Below are 20,849 nucleotides of genomic sequence, written 5' to 3' on the forward strand. Positions count from 1 at the left end.
TAGATCTCACCCTGGGTCAGCACACCTGAATAGTTCATTAGCAGGCCTCTGCAGAACTTCAGGACATGTTGAGGAGGTCATTTAGCCGTTTAAATCAGCTGGACACGTCTAAAAGCTGCAGGACAGCAGCCCTCGAAGCCTGGAGTTGGACACCCCTGAGCTAGAGACATGGTTCAAGGGTTCCTCTATACAAAAAGACACACTTAAGACAAAGTTTGACCATTCACAGCTAATGTTACACTGCTAACCTGTGCAGTGTGAGTGTACTTGAGAAGCCAGCAGTTTTAAATCCACATTCCTCAGCTTGCGTGTTGTGCATTTCAGCACATACACAACTACGCTTGCCACAATTTTTAAAAGCATGTCACCTTAATATGTGACGTGCTTGTAGTGCTGAAGGCAGATAAGAGTAAAGAAGGGGAGGCATGTCAGAAAACTCCAGACTACACAGAGGGAGACGGTTTCTTTATTTAAAACTCTACAGTAAATACAGGTACATACACGGTATGTTTAAAAGCCTGGCTCCGCCGAGCATTCAGCACCGAGTGAAACATGCAGTCGTGTGCTGATGTTCAGCTGGCCAGCACATTGTCTTTAACTGGAGACATGGGCTCTTTTTTCGGACAGCCAGTCATCTTCTGGGCTTCTCTGAAAACACAAGAGTAGAAAAGTTTACGGCTCTTCAATTAAATAATACTGTACTCATCACAGGCATACCATGTCTATGTTGCTGAGAAGCTATGAGCTACAAATGCTCCCAGTTTCCTTTTGACAGCATCTTTTAACAATGTGAACAATGTGACCTCAGAAATATTCTCTGAGTAACAACAGGAGGAAAAGCTGGAATAGTTACTGGTGCTGCTCGACACCTTAAAAACCTTGGATGGCTTTGAAGCGACTGAATCGTCTCTGACAAACTGTTCGTTAATTAACTTTTGATTTGACAGAACAAGATAAACCTGGTAACAATGGAGGTAGATAACATGCTTGAAGTGTACTGAAAGCAGTGTTTGGTTAAAAGGAGCCTACAGTTTTCTTTGAGTAGTCAGTAAGGCCAGAAAAGGTCTACAAAGACAAAAAGCGTCTGTTTGGATTTCATTTGTAACACTAACCACACTTGTTGGCTGTTTCTGGCTCACTGCAGCAGTGGTTCAACTCCAGTTCACACTTTTACCTGACTTACATTTTTTTATTTATTTATTTTATTCTATTTATGTATGTTGCTCTTAGTCCATTGTGTTTCCTCATTTTTGCTGCTGTTACTTGTCGCTGTCCACTTTCTGCTGTCCCACGTGTGGGACTAATTAAAGTGTATCTCACATCATGGCTCCTGTGCTGATTTCAGGCTTCTGAGTTAATAAGCACCGCTCAGTACAAAAGATAAAATAACAATTTTATATATTGAATCTTTAAAGCTAACGTGGATTTTCTGGAAGGTCAGTACTACCAGCTTGTGTTTTACATGCTTAAACTCAGAACCATTGATGGCCGTGGTGATGGACTATGATTGTTGTGACTTCGACACTGAAGTATTTCTCCTAATTACTTTTTAAAGCTGAAGTTCCTCCAGAGGCTGCTGATGGTGGCCTGGACACCAGGGTTGTTTTCGTTATTCACTGAGGGGAATTTCTTGCCCAGATTCAAAGACCTTTTCCTCAGTCCGCTGACCCTCGCTGGACCCAGTGTTTGCACTCTTGCCGTTTGACTCTGGCTGCTGGTCTTTGGTTTTGGCAGACCTGAAACCTGGAAAGAGAGACCATGTGCATGAAGAGACACAGAAAACAAAGGTGAAGAGGTAGGGGCTTCTTTTTGGTTTAAAACATGGCGTCCTAATATGTAAGGAAACTGCAGTTATACATGTCATGGTAACACTGCCTTTGTTTCCCCATCTGTGAGATTCATCAACCTACATCAACAATTAAGTCTTATATTGATTTGAATTGAATTCGTTGCTATGCTGCTTTGTTCATTGTGGCTTTGCGGGCTAATGTTTGCCAATTTTTTTGATGCGTTTTGTAGGAAAACCAGCCTACAAAATGCAGGAATGCGATCCAGACTGGGCCCCTCTATCAGCCTGGGTTTAAAGCTGCTACCACAGCCAGATTTGATCGGTTAAGAGAGAGAGCGAGATCAAAACAGCCACGAAACGTCTGCATATATGTGCCCAAGTGTTGTATTGAAGCAAGCAAGTGATGAATAACTGTTTTCCAGTATGTTGGGGGTTTTTTCATTGTTGATTTGTTTTTCACCGAAGCAGCTAATAAAGCATGATGGAATACAATGTTGCCTCTTTCGTGTAAGATTCTATAACAGAATGAAACAATAATGCCAGTTATAAATAAAGACAATGATTGAATGAATTACAAAACACTCTTTTTTTTCCTATTAGATCTGAAAATGTTGTGTAACACTACAACCTGAAACAACAAATAGATGCGTTGGCCTGTACAGGAGATAAAGGGAAAAAACAACAGCTGTGAGATGGAATCGTCCAAATCACCAAAGTAAACTGGACCTGGGCTTGTTGCAGGGATCTGACGTTACTAAACATTTTGTGAGTGTATGCACTCACGCTTAGGACCATATAATAATGAATGTACGTGATGACAGTTGTGCAGCACGCTAACGTCCTTACTCCACTCTGTATGCTCGTGTGGGTCTGACCCTTTCACTCCTTTGATTTTTTCCTCGTCCTTTTGTTGCCTTTTTGTCACGTCTGTCTTTGTATGGACCTGCCGAGTTCTCTGTCGTTTTGTACAGAACTGTTTTGGGGGTAAATAAAATGCAAGTAGGGATTAAAACCGCAGAATTAATTATAACCGGTGCTGGAAATACTAGTGTTTGATGCAGTGTCCTGATGTTGTTGCCACTCATACCCGGCATGCAATGCGCGAAAGTCACGTGGTCTGTCAATCTCTATTATGGTTTCATCTGACTGCAGCAGTTTCCTTCAAGCCTTCTCTGAATCGTTTAGATATTCACTGTGTGCCAACAACTGTTGTGGTCCCAGCTCCCTTCAGGTTAACAAGCTCCTTAATAACATGGTAGTCTAGGTTTTGATTGGCCCATCACTAGGGCTGCACGATTTTGCATAAAATGAGAATCACAATTTTTTGGCTTAGAATTGAGATCACGATTCTCTCACGATTTTCTTTTCCAGTATAAATATTAATTGCACTTATTAACTGCACATCAACTTCGTAACAGTTGAGACTGAACATAAAAACAATAAATAAACATAAAAACAACAAATGTCTCACGTTTTGTTGTTGCCGCAAAATGTTGTCCTGCCTGAAATTCCGTCTCCACCGTTGCTCGACGCTGCGTGTATAGAGCAGGTAGTGCAACAATAGAAAAATAGTTGCGGGACGGCACTGTGTAGCGTTTGTCTAGGGTGTTGATCATTCTCCTAAATCCCTCGTTTTGCACAGTGTTGTTGGGAGCCATATCTTTGGTCAGGTGATAAATTCAAATTCAAATTTTATTTGTCACACACACACACACAACCATACACAGTATGACATGGGGGTGAAATGCTTGTAGCTGTGCAATGCCCGACCATTAAATGACAGAAGAAAAGTTTTACAATATTTACAATTTACAGTTTACTACAAAATTTACAAATTAACTTAGGAATTTACAGTAAAGAATGTGCAAATAGCAGAAGAGATTATAAAGATAAGGATTATAAATTATAGGAATTATAGGATTAAAGGAAATGTGTGGTGGTGCGTGTGGTGGTGCGTGTGAGAGTCCAGTCTTATAGTGACGTGTTTGGGAGAGTCCAGTCCTACACCTGGTTCAGGGCCCGAATGGCCTGGGGGAAGAAGCTCCTCTTCATTCTCTCTGTTTTGGCCTTAAGGGAGCGGAAGCGCTTCCCAGACCTCAACAGTGAGAAGAGTCCATTGTTGGGATGGGAGAGGTCCATCATAATCTTCCTAGCTTTGGACTTGCACCGCTTGGTGTAGATGGACAGCAGGTCAGGGAGCTCTGATTGAATGATGCGTTCTGCCGAGCGCACCACTCTTTGCAGATCTCGTCTGTCCTGCTTGGTGCTGTTCCCAAACCAGGTGCAGATCTTTGCCGTCAGGACGCTCTCGATGGTGCAGGAGTGGAAGTTCTTGAGCACCTTCAGTGGCAGATGGAAGTCTCTAAGTCTTCTGAGGAAGAAGAGACGCTGACGGGCTTTCTTAACCAGGGTGTTGATGTGGCAGGACCATGACAGGTCCTGAGTGATGTGGACACCCAGGTATCGGAAACTGTTCACTCTCTCCACTGGCGTGCCACTGATGATGAGAGGTTTGTAATTCCTCGCCTGCTTTGTAGTGAAGTCCACGATCAGCTCCTTAGTCTTGCTGATGTTTAGGAGGAGGTTATTCTCCTGGCACCAGGTCTCCAGGTTCCTAATCTCCTCCAGGTAGGCCGTCTCGATGTTGTCGGAGATCAGGCCCACAACAGCAGTGTCGTCAGCAAACTTGACAATGGAGGTGGTGTCGGATGTGGCTACACAGTCATAAGTGTACAGTGAGTACAGCAGGGGGCTTAAAACACAGCCCTGAGGCACTCCAGCGCTGAGTGAGATGGAGGGGGAGACTTGTTTTCCCACCCTCACTGATTGGGGTCTGTCTGTGAGGAAGTTGAGGATCCACTGACACAGTGATGAGCTGAGTCCTAGATCCGTCAACTTGGTGAAAAGCTTAGAGGGAATTATTGTGTTGAATGCTGAACTGTAGTCCACGAACAGCATCCTAACATAATTCCCTCTGCCAGTGTCCAGGTGACTCAGGGATGTGTGGAGCAGGTGAGATATGGCATCGTCTGTGGAACGATTAGTCCGGTAAGCAAACTGAAGTGAGTCGATGGTGGCAGGAAGTGAAGAAGTGATGTGATCTCTCATCAGTCTTTCAAAACACTTCATCACAATTGAAGTCAGTGCTACTGGACGGTAGTCATTGTGGCAAGCGGGCTGTTGTTTCTTTGGAACAGGGACAATAATGGACTGTTTGAACCACGTGGGAACCACAGCTTGGGCCAGGGAGAGGTTGAAGATCTCCGTGAACACCGGTGCTAGTTGATCAGCGCAGGCTCTAAGGACCCGGCCAGGGATTGCATCTGGTCCTGCTGCCTTCCTGGTGTTCACCCTCCTGAAGGTGTTCCTCACGGCATGCTCTGTGATGACGAATGCATTTTCTTCACTGGTGCACTCTGAGCGCGCGCAGCCGTTTGTTGTTTTAATTGCTGCGGCGTCGAAGCGAGCATAAAACGTGTTCAGCTCATCAGCCAGTGAAGCATCTGCATTCATCATTGAAGAAGCTGGTCGTTTATAGTCAGTTATAGTCCGCAGTCCTTTCCACAGGCTCCTAGAGTCGCACTGTCGTAGCTGTGACTCTAGTTTTTCCCCGTAGCTCCGCTTTGCCTTTCGGACCGCGCTGCGCACGTTGTAGGACGCAGCCTTGTATAGGTCCATATTACCGGAGACAAGCCCTTCATTGTAGGCAGCGGTGCGTGATCTCAGAGCGTCGCGGATGTTTTTATCCACCCACGGCTTCTGGTTGGGAAACGTTCGGATGATAGTTCTTTCTGCTGTGTCGTCCACTAGTTTCCCGATAAATCCCACAACCGCTTCCGTAAACATGTTGATGTCATCAGAGCTGTGCCGAAACATGTCCCAGTCTGCGTCATCCAGTGCGTCATCCAGTGCGTCCTGCAGCGCGGCCACCGATTGGTCCGTCCAGCGAGCGACCTCCCTCCTGATTGGTGGTTGCTGCTTTAGCCTTTGTTTGTAAGCAGGCATGAGGAAGATGGCGGAATGGTCCGATTTTCCAAATGCCGGCAGGGGCTGAGCCTTGTAACAGTTCTTGAACGGGGTGTAGCAGTGGTCTAATGTCCTCGTGCCCCGGGTGGGGCAGTTGATGTGCTGGTGAAGGTTGTGAAATGTCCGTTTGAGATTCACTCTGTTAAAATCTCCCATAACAATGAGTGCGGCATCTTAGTGAAGTGTTTGTTGATGTGTGAGAGCCTCATGTAGCTCACATAAGGCAGTGTTCGAGTCCGCGTGAGGCGGAATGTAAACAGTGCAGGCAATGACCGCAGTGAATTCCCGAGGGAGATAGAAAGGGCGACACTTAACGATCAAAAGCTCCAGATTGGGCGAGCAAGAGCGTGTGAGTGGGAGATGTTTGTGCTGTCGCACCATCTGTTGTTCACCATCAAACATACTCCACCACCTCTTTTCTTCCCCGACTCCATTGTCCTGTCCATGCGGTAAACCGAAAAGAACCCCGTCGGCTGCACGGCATGGTCTGGTATCGCTGGGTTCAGCCAAGTCTCGGTGAAGCAGAGGAGGTTGCAGTCCCGAATGTCTCTCTGGAACTTGATTCTGGCTCTGAGGTCATCAAGCTTGTTCTCGATGGATTGAACATTGGCTAGCAGGATACTGGGCATGGGTGCGCGGTGTGCGCGAGCCCGTAGCCTGTTCCTGATGCCGGCTCTTTTACCTCGAGGCCGTCGCTTAGGGTCGCGTCCTTTGTTCTCTCTCAGGATCTCCTTTGGCCAGGTTGGGTCCGGAGTTAAACATGGTGAAATGTTCGTGTATTGCAGACCAATAGAAACCAAAGTGTCTCTACTGTAGCGGATTTGTGTGTTTTGCATGATGCCCATGCAAGATTATCGCAGATATAGCAAAAAGTGACGAAAAACTGCAAAAAGTGGAGAAGTTAGGGCAGAGCATCCAGCACGGCAGCCGACCTCACCGGCGCCATTTTCATTTTCGTAAGATAAGTGATAGCCTCCGTAATTTCTTTGAGTTCGACGGGTATAGCGAAGCGCTGTATAAGGTTCCCGTTATTGATGTTTGGGTGGTTGACCGGGACGGATTTTCTCCTGTCACTTTCTCGTCATCCCTGACGTGCTCTCCGTTGTTTTTTCCCTGCTAATTTTAGCATCACACGGCACAGCTTCTGTATCACGTGGTATAAGGCTCCGCCCTTGTCATTTGTTGAGCAGGAAGAGAGAGCGCTTGTTTTCATGCAGAGTACGTCCCGGATCAAAATGCGGTACAATCGTCGTCTTTTTTTTTTTCTTTTTTTTTATAAAATCGTTGTCATTTGGAAATGAGATCGCACATAAGTATGAATCGAGATCGCGATTTTCTAACGATTAATCGTGCAGCCCTACCCATCACTGTTCTCATGATCATCTTCAGCCTGTGAGGAAAGACCTTGCATGGACTTCCACACTGAGGGCCACTAATGGTGAGATTGTTTCTGTGGACAGTTGTGCTGTATATACATGCCACAAGCTGAGATCATGCAATGTGTGTGAGCCAGACTTCCTGCTGGGTTGTAATCAAGCGCTTATGTCACTCAATGATATGCAACTTATTTCCCCTTCTGTAACTGACCAGTCAAAAGCTCCAGGTGTTACAGAAGAATGCAAACCAAACGGAAGACCAATTCCTCGGTCCAAATAAATAATGTAGGTATTAATACAAAATAAAACCTAGAAGAAAAATCGATACCTTATCACTTTTTTGTTGTTGCATGTAGGGCTGGGCCATATCACACCTTTTATGGTAATACCACCTTTGTGACTCCAAGGAACCTTGGAGTCATTTCTGACCAGGACATGTCCTTCAACGCACATATTAAACAAATATGTAAGACTGCTTTCTTCCATTTGTGCAACATCTCTAAAGTTAGAAATATCCTGTCTCAGAGTGACGCTGAAAAACTAGTTCATGCATTTATTACTTCCAGGCTGGACGACTGTAATTCATTATTATCAGGAAGTCCTAAAAACTCCCTGAAAAGCCTTCAGCTGATCCAAAATGCTGCAGCAAGAGTCCTGACAGGGACTAGAAAGAGAGAGCAGATTTCTGCTGTTTTGGCTTCCTGTTAAATCCAGAATTGAATTCAAAATCCTGCTCCTCACATACAAGGTCTTAAATAATCAGGCCCCATCTTATCTTAATGAGCTTGTAGGACCATATCACCCTATTAGAGCACTTCGCTCTGCAGGCCTACTTGTTGTTCCTAGAGTATTTAAAAGTAGAATGGGAGGCAGAGCCTTCAGTTTTCAGGCACCTCTTCTGTGGAACCAGCTTCCAGTTTGGATTCAGGAGACAGACACTATCTCTACTTTCAAGATGAGGCTTCAAACTTTTCTTTTTGCTAAAGCATATAGTTAGGGCTGGACCAGGTGACCCTGAATCCTCCCTTAGTTATGCTGCAATAGACGTAGGCTGCCGGGGGATTCCCATGATGCATTGAGTTTTTCCTTTCCAGTCACCTTTCTCACTCACTCTGTGTTAACAGACCTCTCTGCATTGAATCATATCTGTTATTAATCTCTGTCTCTCTTCCACAGCATGTCTTTATCCTGTCTTCCTTCTCTCACTCCAACCGGTCGCAGCAGATGGCCCCGCCCCTCCCTGAGCCTGGTTCTGCCGGAGGTTTCTTCCTGTTAAAAGGGAGTTTTTCCTTTCCACTGTCGCCAAAGTGCTTGGTCATAGGGGGTCATATGATTGTTGGGTTTTTCTCTGTATCTATGAAGCGCCTTGAGGCGACTTTTGTTGTGATTTGGCGCTATATGAATAAAATTGAATTGAATTGAACTGAATTGTTTTCATAGCACATGGCAGAAAAAGCATGGCGGAGAATGAGAAGAGCGAAAGCGGATCGTTGAATGAAACAGATGAACCAGAACTGGTTTGTAAAAATGCTGCAGCTTCACTGGTGTGGAACTGGTTTAGCTTTCCTCCGTCAGATACACAACAAAGCACTATTTTTGGTAGCGCATGCTAGCGGGCCGTCGTTATTACCGTGTTGTTTGGAAAATACGGCACACTTAAAATCAATCCTTTGATTTTTCTGGAAGTCGACAGAGCCCCTTATAATCCCGTGTGCCTTATGTATGAACTCTGGTTGTGTTTACTGACCTCGAAACGATTTTATGTGCACGGCGCTCGAAAATCTGTCAGATGTTTCAGTACGACTTTGCTAAGCTACGAAGCCGCACCGCTTGATGGATTGTCGGAGCATTACGGCTATCGTAGGCGGAGTGATACGTACTGTGCTTCAACATAATGTTACCGTATTGTGTGTGTATAACCTCTTTTTAAGTTTTGTGGATATTATACATGGTTATGCTGAGGATGTGTCGGCCAGTTTCCACTGAAAATGCCTTTTGGTTAAACTGTCAGCGAGGAGTTTGCACTGTTACGTTTTTATATAACTTTAATGCAGATAAAAACAGCTGCTTGTTTAAGTGAAAATGCATTGATGTTTTTTGCACTAATAAAGTTGAGGAGTTGTAAAGTATTTTGTCTCGTGCCAATCATATCCTCAGTTATATCGTTATCGCAAATTTTCAAATGTATATGGTGATAAATATTTTTGGTCATATCGCCCTGCTCTAGTTGCATGGATTCATTTGAATTCTCGGGGAGCAATCCCACAAACAGATGAACAAAAAATGAAACCGTGCTGCCCCTCACCCTCCTAGTAGATGTAAGTATGGTATGAATTTCAAAATCCTACGTCACCTCGGTCTCAATGCAGTCACGTTTTCAGAAAACCTCTGATTTTGACCTGAGGTCACGGTCAGTGGGATTCAAACTCGATTGAGATTTTTCGCAGATGCACCTTTGGTATGAAAGTCCAACATTAGGTTCTTGTCGAGTTGTTGCATTCACAAGATTTTCAGAAAAAATGGATTTGTCTGTGACCTTTGGGCTGTTGCATCTTTGGTATCACTGTGTCTTATTGCTGCGGGACAAGCTGTATGGGATAATGCAAAGCATGCACATTGCATTGTGCAGATGAACCGTCAACTGTGCTAGAATGCCACAGTTTCAGATTATACATATTTGTGGTGGTAACTTCCTTTGTGGAAACATGAGGCAGTTTAGTGTAGTACTCTGTGTTTGACTTTAAATAGCCAAAATCTCCACAAATCCTTCAGACGTGTGTGTTTAACAGTGTTCTCAGCAGTTAGCTTTGGGCTGTCTTATTTCGTAAGACATTTGTTTTCATCTTCTCTTGTATCTCACACACTCCTAATGTACCGGTGTGTATGGCTGACTCTCATTGTTATTGGCCTTTTGTGCCATCTGTGAAAACATTCACTGACTTCAATCAACACTTTGTTGTCACCAACAAACAACAATTTAAACATTTTATCGCCCAGTTTATAACAAACGTGCCAATCGACACATAAGAAAAACCCTGTGTTGGACGGTGTTGAACAAACTAAGAGAACATTCAGCTGTGATTAAACCCAAAGCCTGTACAACGCTGGATTCTGGTTCAAACTCACCTTAGTTCTCGGCATGCCGGGTTTCACCTCTGCTTCTGCTGAGTGTGTGGGACTGTGCTCTATCTCTGAATCTTTGCTTGAATTACTTTCCTAAGGAAGCAGACAAAGTCAGACACAAAAAAAAACAAAGATGTGAAACCAGAAAACCTTTCTATGCAACTACTCAACAGAAATGAAACTGTGATGACGCTGACCCAACCACAAGGGACAAACAGCATTTGTAAAACGGGGAGATTTACACCAACTTACCGAAGCAGCATCCTCCTGGTAGGAGGAGGAGAAGCTGTAGGTGGGGGCTTCCTCTTTATGGTAGGAAGTGAGGTAGGGCTGTGACTGGGAGAAATAAGCGCTGTCCTGGGAGGGAGGGGAGTCTGAGAGCTCATCCTTCTCTGATTTTCTGTCCTGGGAGAAGGGCTCTGGTAGAACCGAATCTCCAGAGGGTCTGGTGACCTTTGGTGGAGATGAACAGCTTTCCTTTTTATACTGGAACTGCTGCAGCGCAGACAAGCTTGAGGTGGACAATGGCGTGGTAGATTGTTCAGTTGACGGGCCGTCTGACCACCGAAATAGGCTGAGGCCACGACTGGCTGAACTGGTGGTACTGGGTGATGGAGATGGCTTGGTGGTTTCCAGAGACGGGCCATCTGAACTCTCAGCGTCGCAGTTCTGAATGCTGGGTGAGGACTTCTGAGTGGCTGTGGGGTCCTCCGGGGAGGAATCCTGAATGCTCCGACTCGGTGCTGAACTGGAACTGCTGAAGAATCTACACGTGGGAAGATGGTCAGGTTTAAATAACTGCACATTAAAAGTGAGGGGGATGGTGAACAAATATTATTGGAGCATTTTTTGGTTGAGTTACAGTGCTTGGTTTAAAGCAATATTTAAAGCTTTAGGACAGGATGCCAATTTCATTTGTCTCAAATTTCAAAAGGACCAAAATGACTCAAACATCATTAAGTATCACCTTCATCACACTGAATGTGTCAAGCACATATTTTATTCAGGTCATAGTTTATTTCTGAGCTTCAGAATAGGTTTTCTTTCCACTAATTTGAGGCATTAATCAGAAGCAAGAGCTGCAGCATCATATTAATATCCTACTTCCTTTTTGCTGTCTTGAATAATAACGTGTCCTGATGAATTTTAGTATCTCACAGAACTTTCAGCCTACCCTGATATGAACCAAGTCTCTACCTTACCGATTCTGTCACTGACAAAGAGGAATTATTTGCCACGCATCTGTGTTCAATAAGGGTCCAATGTTGTGCTTCTACCTTCATTTATCTACAACTAAAATCCATGTCAGCCGAGTCCCTCTACTGGCCTGTGTGATTAAACTCACAGCCTACATCTCACTTGTGCAAAAGTCTAATAATATCCTATTTTGTAACTGAAAAGAAACACACTGCTGACATAGCATTATCACATTTGGTTATGACTTCATAACCTGTTAGGATGAAGATCTGCAGAGGCACAAGTGTTATCAGCAGTGCTGCCCTGGTGTTGTGTCAAAGAGTCAAGACCAACTCTTAATACAACAGAATAGACATTGCAATCAATACACACACGTGTGTGTGTGTGTGTGTGTGTGTGTGTGTGTGTGTGTGTGTGTGTGTGTGTGTGTGTGTGTGTGTAGCATTTCTAGCTGGACTTCAGGAGGCCCCTGCCAGGACCAAGCATCAGTGTCTTAATGCCTCCACGACCTGACCAGAGAGCTGTGTGGTGTGTGCTGGGCAGCAGGAAGCAGCTGGAAAGCTACGTGTATTAAGAATGTCGGACAACACTGCAAATAAACATTGTTCAGTCTGTGCATCGAGTCCTTTCAGATACAGTGTTAAAATCAGGGTAGTGTTACCTGCTGCGTGTGACCTGACCATCCTCCTCAGCTTCCTGGTTCCTCCTCTGCAGGACAGTGGCAAATATGTTGCGTGACCGGGGCAGGCTTGTGACTGTGGGCTTGTCTGCTGGTTGGTCTGACCTGGAGCGCTTTGGGCTGGATGAAGAGTACTCCTGCAGCACATCCTGGTCCGTTATACTTGAGTCTACAAGAGAGTACAGATAACAAAATAAAATTTAAAAAAAACAAATAAAATCTTGTGAAGCTGCAACCATTAAATGATGACCCATTGTTTAATTTCCTCTTTTGTATGTTTTTGTCCTTCTCTGAATCTAAATTTCACAAAGTCACAACTACTCTGAGTTCAACATGCACCGGCTGCTAATTTTCCTGATTTGCATTTTTCTTGTTAAGCTGTACATCTAGCTTCCCACCTCTATCTAGAAAGGGCAGATAATATTTTATCTAGGTCTGTGTACTCGTTTCCTAGTGGATGTTGAAATCTGCCAAACTAAACCAACTTCAGGCTTCGTGTCAACAAAACTGTCCAAACAAATGAATTACCTGCAAAATAAATGTACAACATTAACATGGATATCAGCAAAGCTGCACGGTTTAATGTAGCTCAATAGTGTAATGTTTAGTATTTCTACATGAAAATATCTTCGTGCTAATTGTTTCAGCTATGCTTCACATACTGAAACACAGTAAATAAACAGAGGCATGAAACAGATTTGTGCTTTGTTACATTCCACTACACAACATAAGCACAGCAGGACGATCTCACCCTCTCCGGGCCTCTTCACCTGCAGCTCTCTGCAGGGTATCCTTAGGCCATCCAGGTTGATGACTCTCTTCTTCCCCCTGGTGGAGGGAGGCCTGTCTGGAGAGGTTGGGGGCCGGGCAGGTGCCGCGGTGGCTGGCGTAAAGCCTCTGCTCCATATACTCGGCCCTGTGGAGGCCGGTGAGTAGTTCCAGCTGTGACTGCGGCCTTTGCATTGCTGAAATTAGGTTTGGAAAGTTGTTCTGTATTAAAAATAACACTTTATTTTAACACCTTTGACTGACCATGATCCAGTACCTGTGGAATAGGTTTGTCTGGGCTGAAGTCATCTATCCTCTCCATGCTGTTGATGTCAAGGTTTCCCAAGGCCATTTGCAAGCCCTTATCATCTCCTAAATGACTGAATCTAACATCAAGGACAAAATACTGGACAGGCCAAGGCAGGCAACTTACACAAGTCACCTCGCTAAATCAAACACGAGTGGAGATAAGAGCAGATGTGCTACAGGACACGAGGATACAGTCCAGCATAGCTCAGCGTGGCTGGGTCAATGCGCTCTGGGTATGGGTTGAGGGGCACGACCTTCCTCCTGACGGGATCAAAAACCAGCTGATAGAGAAAGGTGTTATTGGCTCTGACAAATCCCTCGATGTACTGCTCGGGAACGACGAGACTCATCTTCAGGTACTGGCCCATCTTTCTGATTACCTGACAGGAAGATGAGCAGTCGATCAGACGTGATCAAAAATAACTGTCAGTCACTGATTAAGAGCGTGTATAGAATAACAACTACGGCATCTTAGGGGTGGGGTGGACAGGGTTCGTTTCATTTTCAATTCAATTTTGTTTATATATTTTATTTCTAATTCACAAGAGTCAGAACAATTGCCTCGAGGCACTTTATAGTATAAGCTAAAGACGAAAAATGAAACCCCGACAATCACACAACCTCCTTAAAGAGGCAAGCACTTAGCAGGAAGCAAAGACGTCCTTCTAACAGGAAGAAAGCTCTGCTCTCCGGCAGCCATGTGCCACAGCTACTTGGCTGTGAGGGACAAGAAAAGACAGCCGACATATAACACATGATTTTCTTATAAGTAGGATTATTGTATATACTGTAAATGCCCAAACATGATCAATAAAATATCTAAATTGATGACTTCATGGTTTCGGCCTGTCCTACCCTCAGTATATCAGGGTCTTTGGCAAGCTGCAGCAGCTTGCAGGCTTTGCCCAGACCGATGCCATGCAGAGAGGCAAGATAGTCACAGCCAGAGAGGATGCACATGTAGCGGAACTTTTCCTCAGTGAAAACATTCCCCAAGGATCGGCAGTGGCCGAGGTTGCTTTGGTCTATCTCCAGGCCATTGCCCTGCTTGTCCATCTTTAGAATAACCTGTGAATGAAAAGAAAAGAAAAAAAGAGAGATTCATCTTAAACACAGTCCTGTTTGCTCCTGCTAATTAGAGATTACACTAGGTTTAAAATCAATTCATTCTTCACTGACATATGGTGTTGCATGCATGCAGCTGGAAATGCACCTCCTGAGTTTAGATACCTTTTTGCACCCAAATGCCAGCAAGTCAGAGTCCTCTGTGATGACCGCCTGGGCCAAACCAGATTTACTGAGGTAAGCCAGCTGAGCATCAGCTTCATACGGAGCCACAACACAGTCCACGCCTCTCGCCCTTGCAGCCTGGTCCAAGAACACACAAAAACAAGCCTTTCTTTACCTTTACATGACAATTTTTGCAAATGCATTTTAGTATTTTCTGCACATGCAAACAGTTTTAGACCACTAAAGGTTTTTTTGGAGTGTTTATGCATAAACAAGCAAAGATGGAGACTTTTTGTGAGAGGATGACTCGTATACACGTTCACTTTGTGATTGGGCGAGAGAGCCAACTTTCTCCACAGAAAGTATAGATTTTATTGCTAATTAAGCAACAAACCATTTGTTTCCCATTTACAGAAGCACGTGCAGTACATAAGATAAGAACTTCATTTATCCTGAGGGAAATTCTTTTGTCATGCACATGCTCAGTGCAGCAAGAGAAACACAGGAATAAAGACATACAACAACATACAATAAGAATTGTAGGATACAGCAGGATAGAGCAAATATGATATCAAAATAACACAAAGTAACAATGTAACTATATCAGGTAAAAAATAAGTAGTAGGGTTGTTTGACATAACGATATATCGGATGATGACATGAAAACATCTATCGTTTGTTTCATGGTGTTTACGGTAATGTTTTCATGTTTTGATGGTTATATTCATTTCTTAAAGTTCTGTCGTTCTCTTATAGTTAAAATAACCACACTGCGGACAGACAAGCGACTGTTTTTAGCTTTGTCGTTAGCAACAACGACGGTAACCCCAGCCTGGGGCTTCGCCGTCTGCTTGTTTTTTCCCCCCCACATAAACCTTTCACAATAAAGCTGAAGATCCTGTTGAGGTTTTTCAAAATAAACTGAAATGATGACAAATAGAAGGACCAGTCAAAACACATTGAGGACCTTATTCCTAAATGAGGGGCTACCTCATGGACGTGGTTTGGTTATGAAAAGTCTGACACGGACCAGAAAACTGCACTATGCAGATTAAGGCACAAACTGGTCCCCACCTCAGACTCAAGCACAACAACCTCTTCTACCACCTACGCAAGAATCACGTGACGGAGGATGGCGAGAGTTCACAGATGAGAAGCAAAAAGAGCTACACGACGCCCAGCTGAAAACACTTCACACAAGCCACGTTCCCCGAGATTCACAGAATTTCACAGAAAATGTGAATTTGTTGTGATATATATTTGTTATAATGATATTGTTGTCAGGACGATAAATATCTTATATCAAGATTTAAAATCTTGGTCATATCGCACAGCCCTAGTAAGTAGAAACACCAGAAATAGATAAGAGGCACAAGAAAGAAAGAGGAAAGAAGCTTAAAATGCAGAGAGCATGGGATCAAATGCTAATCCGGACAAAGACGGCGTCAAGTGAAAATGCATTTGTGTGAATGTGGGTTTAAGGTTAAAAGCATGCGTCAAACACCCCCGCTGTCACAGAACAAGTTAACACGATAGGTGACAGTGATTACCAGAAGCACTTCATAGGTGTGAGCGCTCATAGGTCGATCGAATAAGGAGAAGAACCCCACCTTAATCAGGTTATGAGCCATAGCTGGGGTGATGTTAACACAGCGGTTAAAACACTCTCTGGCCTCGGACAGTTTGCCCTCACGTAGCAGCTGTCTCCCTTTTTGTAGGTTAGTTTCTCTGCGTCTGAAAAGTACAGAAGTGAAATCAAACTGAGGACATACAACGTGAGGTGGAAGGAAGTGACAGTCATGATTTGAAACCATACGATACGATGCTGTGGTGTCACTGTTAGCAGGAAAGAAAAAATTAGGACAGTCACAGGCACAGCTCAGCTCCCTTGTCAAGGATGTGGTTTTGAACATCTTTTGCTTCATGAAGTTAAAGTATTTGTTTGTGATGGGGATGTGTGCTCATTGCTCGGGAACCTTCACAGAAACTCTGAAAGTCTCCGTGTGGTCAACAAACACATTATTCCCATATCATGATCTAAACCAGGGGTCCCCAATCCCAGTCCACGAGGGCCGGTGTCCTGCAGGTTTTAGATCTCACCCTGGGTCAACACACCTGAATCACATGATTAGTTCATTACCAGGCGTCTGGAGAACTTCAAGACATGTTGAGGAGGTCATTTATCCATTTAAATCAGCTGTGATGGATCAAGGACACGTCTAAAACCTGCAGGGACACCGGCCCTCGTGGACTGGGATTGGGGACCCCTGATCGAAACCAATCACAAACAGTCAAGGGTGGGACTCTCTGATTGGCCGTGATTCCTGTAGTCCTACATGTGGGAGTACGTTTGAAAGTGCAGGCGGATAGAGAGAGGTGAGCAGCCTAGGCCCAGAGGTGGATGTAGCTGTGGGGAAGGAGAAAAGATGAAAAGAACACTCGATAACCTTTTCATTAAGGCCTGATCCGTCTGAAATTCATGACACGGAGCCATCGACCTCTCAGCTTATGTCCAACACTGGTCCAGAGACAGCATCAGATAATGAGCCACATATGATGGACTGAGCCCACTGAGAGTAAAAGGGGGTAGTGTATACATTTGGAAGAGAGCGGCTTGTCCACTTTCCCCGGCTAAGATACAGTAAAGCTGACAACATGCTGCACTGCATTTCCTGTGGTGAGTGTGGAGAGACCATGGCTGACAATACTGCATTTGTGACTGGTGCTAATAAGTTTCCAATTGAAACGCTGAAAAAGCACAGTGTATCCAGAAAACACATATGCTGCCATAAATGCACTGCCCAGTGTCCCCGCTCCCCACGGCCTTTCAGCAGCAAACAGGCCGTCAGAGGAGGCCGACATGATGATTACGGTTAACATTACCTACGATGTTTCCAAAGAAGATGTTCTGTTCACTAAGTTCAAGTCTGAAATAATTCTTCACAAGAAAAATGGCTTGAACGTAAACCCCACGTACAGTAATGATGTCGCGTGCGCCATGTTTATGGTGTCATTGCTGACACATTGGGGGAAAAGAAAGAAGAAGAAGAAAAAAGGGGGCAAAATTACAGGAGTTGGCCATCTGAGGGGCACGTGACTGCAATGGAGGAGAGTCCATAGATATCGAGCTGCTCAGGTACTGAGATGTTTGAAAACTGTGAGACACTTTGAGGTCCTTCCAATTTAGATTTTCTTTTTATTTCATATATCTTGAGATGTTTTAAGTTTACATTTCAACTCAGTGAAGCACTTCCAGCACAAGTAAAACTGCGGTGTTAAGCAACGCAGTTGAAAAATTTGTATGCACCCAAGGGAAAAAAAAAAAAAAACCAGGCGCACCAGTGCAACCATGGCAAAAAGTTAGCCAACATGACGACTAAAGGCAGAGTTTTAGGAAAGAACCACGGTGTTGTGCCCACAGCTTTGACTGACAGTTTGAGTGAGTGGCTCCGTTCTAAATAATCATTCCTAGAAGCAATTATCACAAACGCATCAGGCATGCTTTTTTAGTGCAATTTGCTATAAATACCACACTACAACCCAAAAATCAGGTTTGCATGATATATTTTGAACACATCCTTCTGTAAGAGAAACTCCTACATATCTCATGCAGTCACAAAACTGACACTCTTTCGAGTGGCTTAAACATGAAAACATGATTTTGTGTTGCTCTCAGTAAGACTGCTCCTTATGTGTTCTTTCTTCTTTAAAAGCCCAGCCTTTGTAATGAAGTGTACTGTATTGGTTTCTTTCTATCTGGATGCATCGCAAATTCCTCATTTGATTCTACTGTCAGTGCGCCCCAGGGTGGCTGTGGCTGTAATGTAGCTGCCATCATCAGTGTGTGAATGGGTGGATGACTGGATATGTAAAGCGCTTTGGGGTCCTTAGGGACTAGTAAAGCGCTATATAAATACAGGCCATTTACTATAGAAACTATCAGGATCCCAAGAGTTGTGATTGTTCTCACTTTAGGTTAAACTTGTTCAAATGTATATGTTTACAGCGAGAAGCAAATAAAAATAAATACTCACTCTCTGCGAGCCTTTTCCACCTCCTGTTTTGAAGGCAGATTGCGTCCATCAAACACCAGTATGGGCTTAACACTGAAGGTCAAGAGCATGTCCACAAATTTCATGCAGTACCACACATACCTGGATGGGGCAAATTCAACACCACTGTCAGTTCTAGACTTTAGGCCATTCCTAATCAGAAAACAGCCTCATTCAGAACACCTTTAGTTCACTTCGGTTTTATTTGCATTGTGCCAAATCATAACAACAGATAAAGACCCTACAACAACAGGGTCGTTTTAATTGATTGAAAATAACACAACTGCTTACTGGTCAGTCGGTTCTCCTTTAGCAAGTTTCTCAGCACACGAGAAAGCTCCTTTATGCAGCCAACAGTAGGTGTCCACAGCTACCGTCTGGCCTTTGTATTTTTTCACATTGACGGGCTCTGCTGCATCTTTGATGAACTGCAGCAGTCCAGAGATTCCCATTTTGAGCCAGTGATCGGTGCCACGCCGATTCTGAACATGAGAAATCATCATCAGTAAGGGATAAAGAACACCTTCAGAGAGGGTGCATCTGGCGTGGACACCTTAAACTAAAATGGACTTTGTGGACTAAATAAAGGTTTAACAGTACTATGTCACAAATGGAGGTTTCTTCTGATGCATCAATTCCAAAATCCTGGGCCGATACGGATTTGCTTGTTGATAATTCTGTTTGCTTTCTTTACAGCTCTCCATTTTTCCATGACATTTTGACAGTGTAAGACTGATGGGACACTACAGATTAAAAAATAAATAAAACAAAATCAGCCATCTGTCAGTGTCAGTCAACAAGCCCACTGGATTCTACCCATACTCAGCAGATATATCAGTGCAACCAAAAATATCCTCCAAACCTACAGTGACTAATATTTTGCTACCTGCTATTTCACTTAAGAATTGTTTGAAGGCTTCAGATTTACTTTCCTTTTGCTAATGTTAAAGCCACATGCACAGTAAACCGGATTTAGATCTAAATGCCACACGTTGTTTTATTTTTTTAAACTAGCTTTAGCTATAAAGTTGTCACACTTGTATCGTGTAAATATAAACGTATGCAGTGGTAAACAGCGTTCAGCGGCGTTAACACATTCCTATATTTACCTATCAGTTCATTCATGAGCACGTGTGAATTATTCATGTTTGTCTGATAATTTGCACGTGAGCTGCTCGATTCCCGCTCCGTAACAATAACAACAATAAGTCAGCGCAGACGTTTCTGCTTTGAATGCGCTCAACAGATGAAAATCACACTGCAAACGCCTTGTTATCGTATGTCGTTTAAAAGGTAGCTGGTCGGGAAAAGGACAAAACTGGACAGTTTCTTGGCTCTACAACTGATGTCAGTGTACATTTCTCCTCAGACGAGAACACGTAAAAGCAGTTTAACGTAATTCGACTAAAGGTTAAAAGTTAAACTTACCTTTTTCTCGAAATTAGCGACACCAACAGAGCCCTCGACGACAGAAAACTAGAGGGAGTTTGGTTTTAGCGCCAAAAGAAGTATTTCAGTAAGAGATGTTGCTATTGGCTAGATTCACTGAGAGGCAGGGAACGTAATAGAAAAGGGAGTGTGCTTCAAAACATCACCGGCGTGACGCTACGTCGTGTCCATAGGGCTGCTGTAACGACCCGTATCTCGTTGATGTGGGTGCAACTCAAATCTTCCACATTAGTCGCGGCTGTGTGAACACCACCAGAGATTCGACGACATGCCATTGGCTCCATGTTTCTGTCCCGTTACACTGTTTACCCGCCTCTTTGCGAAGCGATGTACGCCGGTACAGAGCGCTAACCTCCTGTAATACTGCAGTTCCTCCAAAGGGCCACTAGAGGCTGGATCCAAAAGTCCAACTGTAGAAAATAGTCATTGGCAAAAGCGAAGAAGTCATGTTCAAATGCATCTGTGAATTTTGCTTTCTTTCTTAATCCAAAATGTATGTGTAAATTCATTTGCTATCTTAAGAATGCAATCTCCTGGTTAAATAAAGATAATAATAATAATAATAATAATAATAATAATAATAATATATCTGGTAGCAAAATATCTCCCATACCAAGCTGAAAAAGAATCACGTAAAAATGTGCACTGCAGGCAAGTGTGAGCAGATCACAGTCAGCTGGATGTAGATGAGAGCCTATGATCTATGACCTGGCTGTAGATACCCTCAAAACACACTGAACTCTACTTTGCACAAAATACACTCAGGCTTTGCAGTACTTGGGGCACTGTTCATTTTTTTTTTCAAATTAACAACATTTTGTTCTGATGGATTTTCGTAGCCCTAATATCAT

The 20,849-nt window shown here is 43.8% G+C and overlaps 1 protein-coding gene across 3 annotated transcripts; it reads right to left on the bottom strand.

The window, feature by feature from the left end:
- Positions 1-448: 448 nt before the first annotated feature.
- Positions 449-20,317, bottom strand: exo1 (exonuclease 1). Of its 3 annotated transcripts, none has more exons than XM_040033881.1 (14): positions 19,974-20,317; positions 18,841-19,031; positions 18,532-18,651; positions 16,108-16,231; positions 14,498-14,635; positions 14,123-14,335; positions 13,460-13,647; positions 13,236-13,338; positions 12,942-13,155; positions 12,173-12,359; positions 10,567-11,080; positions 10,318-10,407; positions 1,547-1,743; positions 449-648 (listed from the first exon to the last, which is right to left on the bottom strand). In XM_040033881.1, exons 2-14 carry the CDS (start codon positions 18,999-19,001, stop codon positions 573-575), a joined length of 2,325 nt encoding a protein of 774 aa, XP_039889815.1. In that variant the 5' UTR covers positions 19,002-19,031; positions 19,974-20,317; the 3' UTR covers positions 449-572. The 3 variants fall into 3 exon arrangements, with proteins under 3 accessions (XP_039889815.1, XP_039889814.1, XP_039889816.1); XM_040033880.1 differs by having other exon boundaries at positions 19,978-20,316; XM_040033882.1 differs by lacking the exon at positions 19,974-20,317 and adding an exon at positions 19,436-19,583.
- Between the last annotated feature and the right edge of the window lie 532 nt (positions 20,318-20,849).

This window comes from Simochromis diagramma, unplaced genomic scaffold (genome assembly GCF_900408965.1).
Source record: "Simochromis diagramma unplaced genomic scaffold, fSimDia1.1 OVJJ01000176.1, whole genome shotgun sequence".
Classification (NCBI taxonomy): domain Eukaryota; kingdom Metazoa; phylum Chordata; class Actinopteri; order Cichliformes; family Cichlidae; genus Simochromis; species Simochromis diagramma.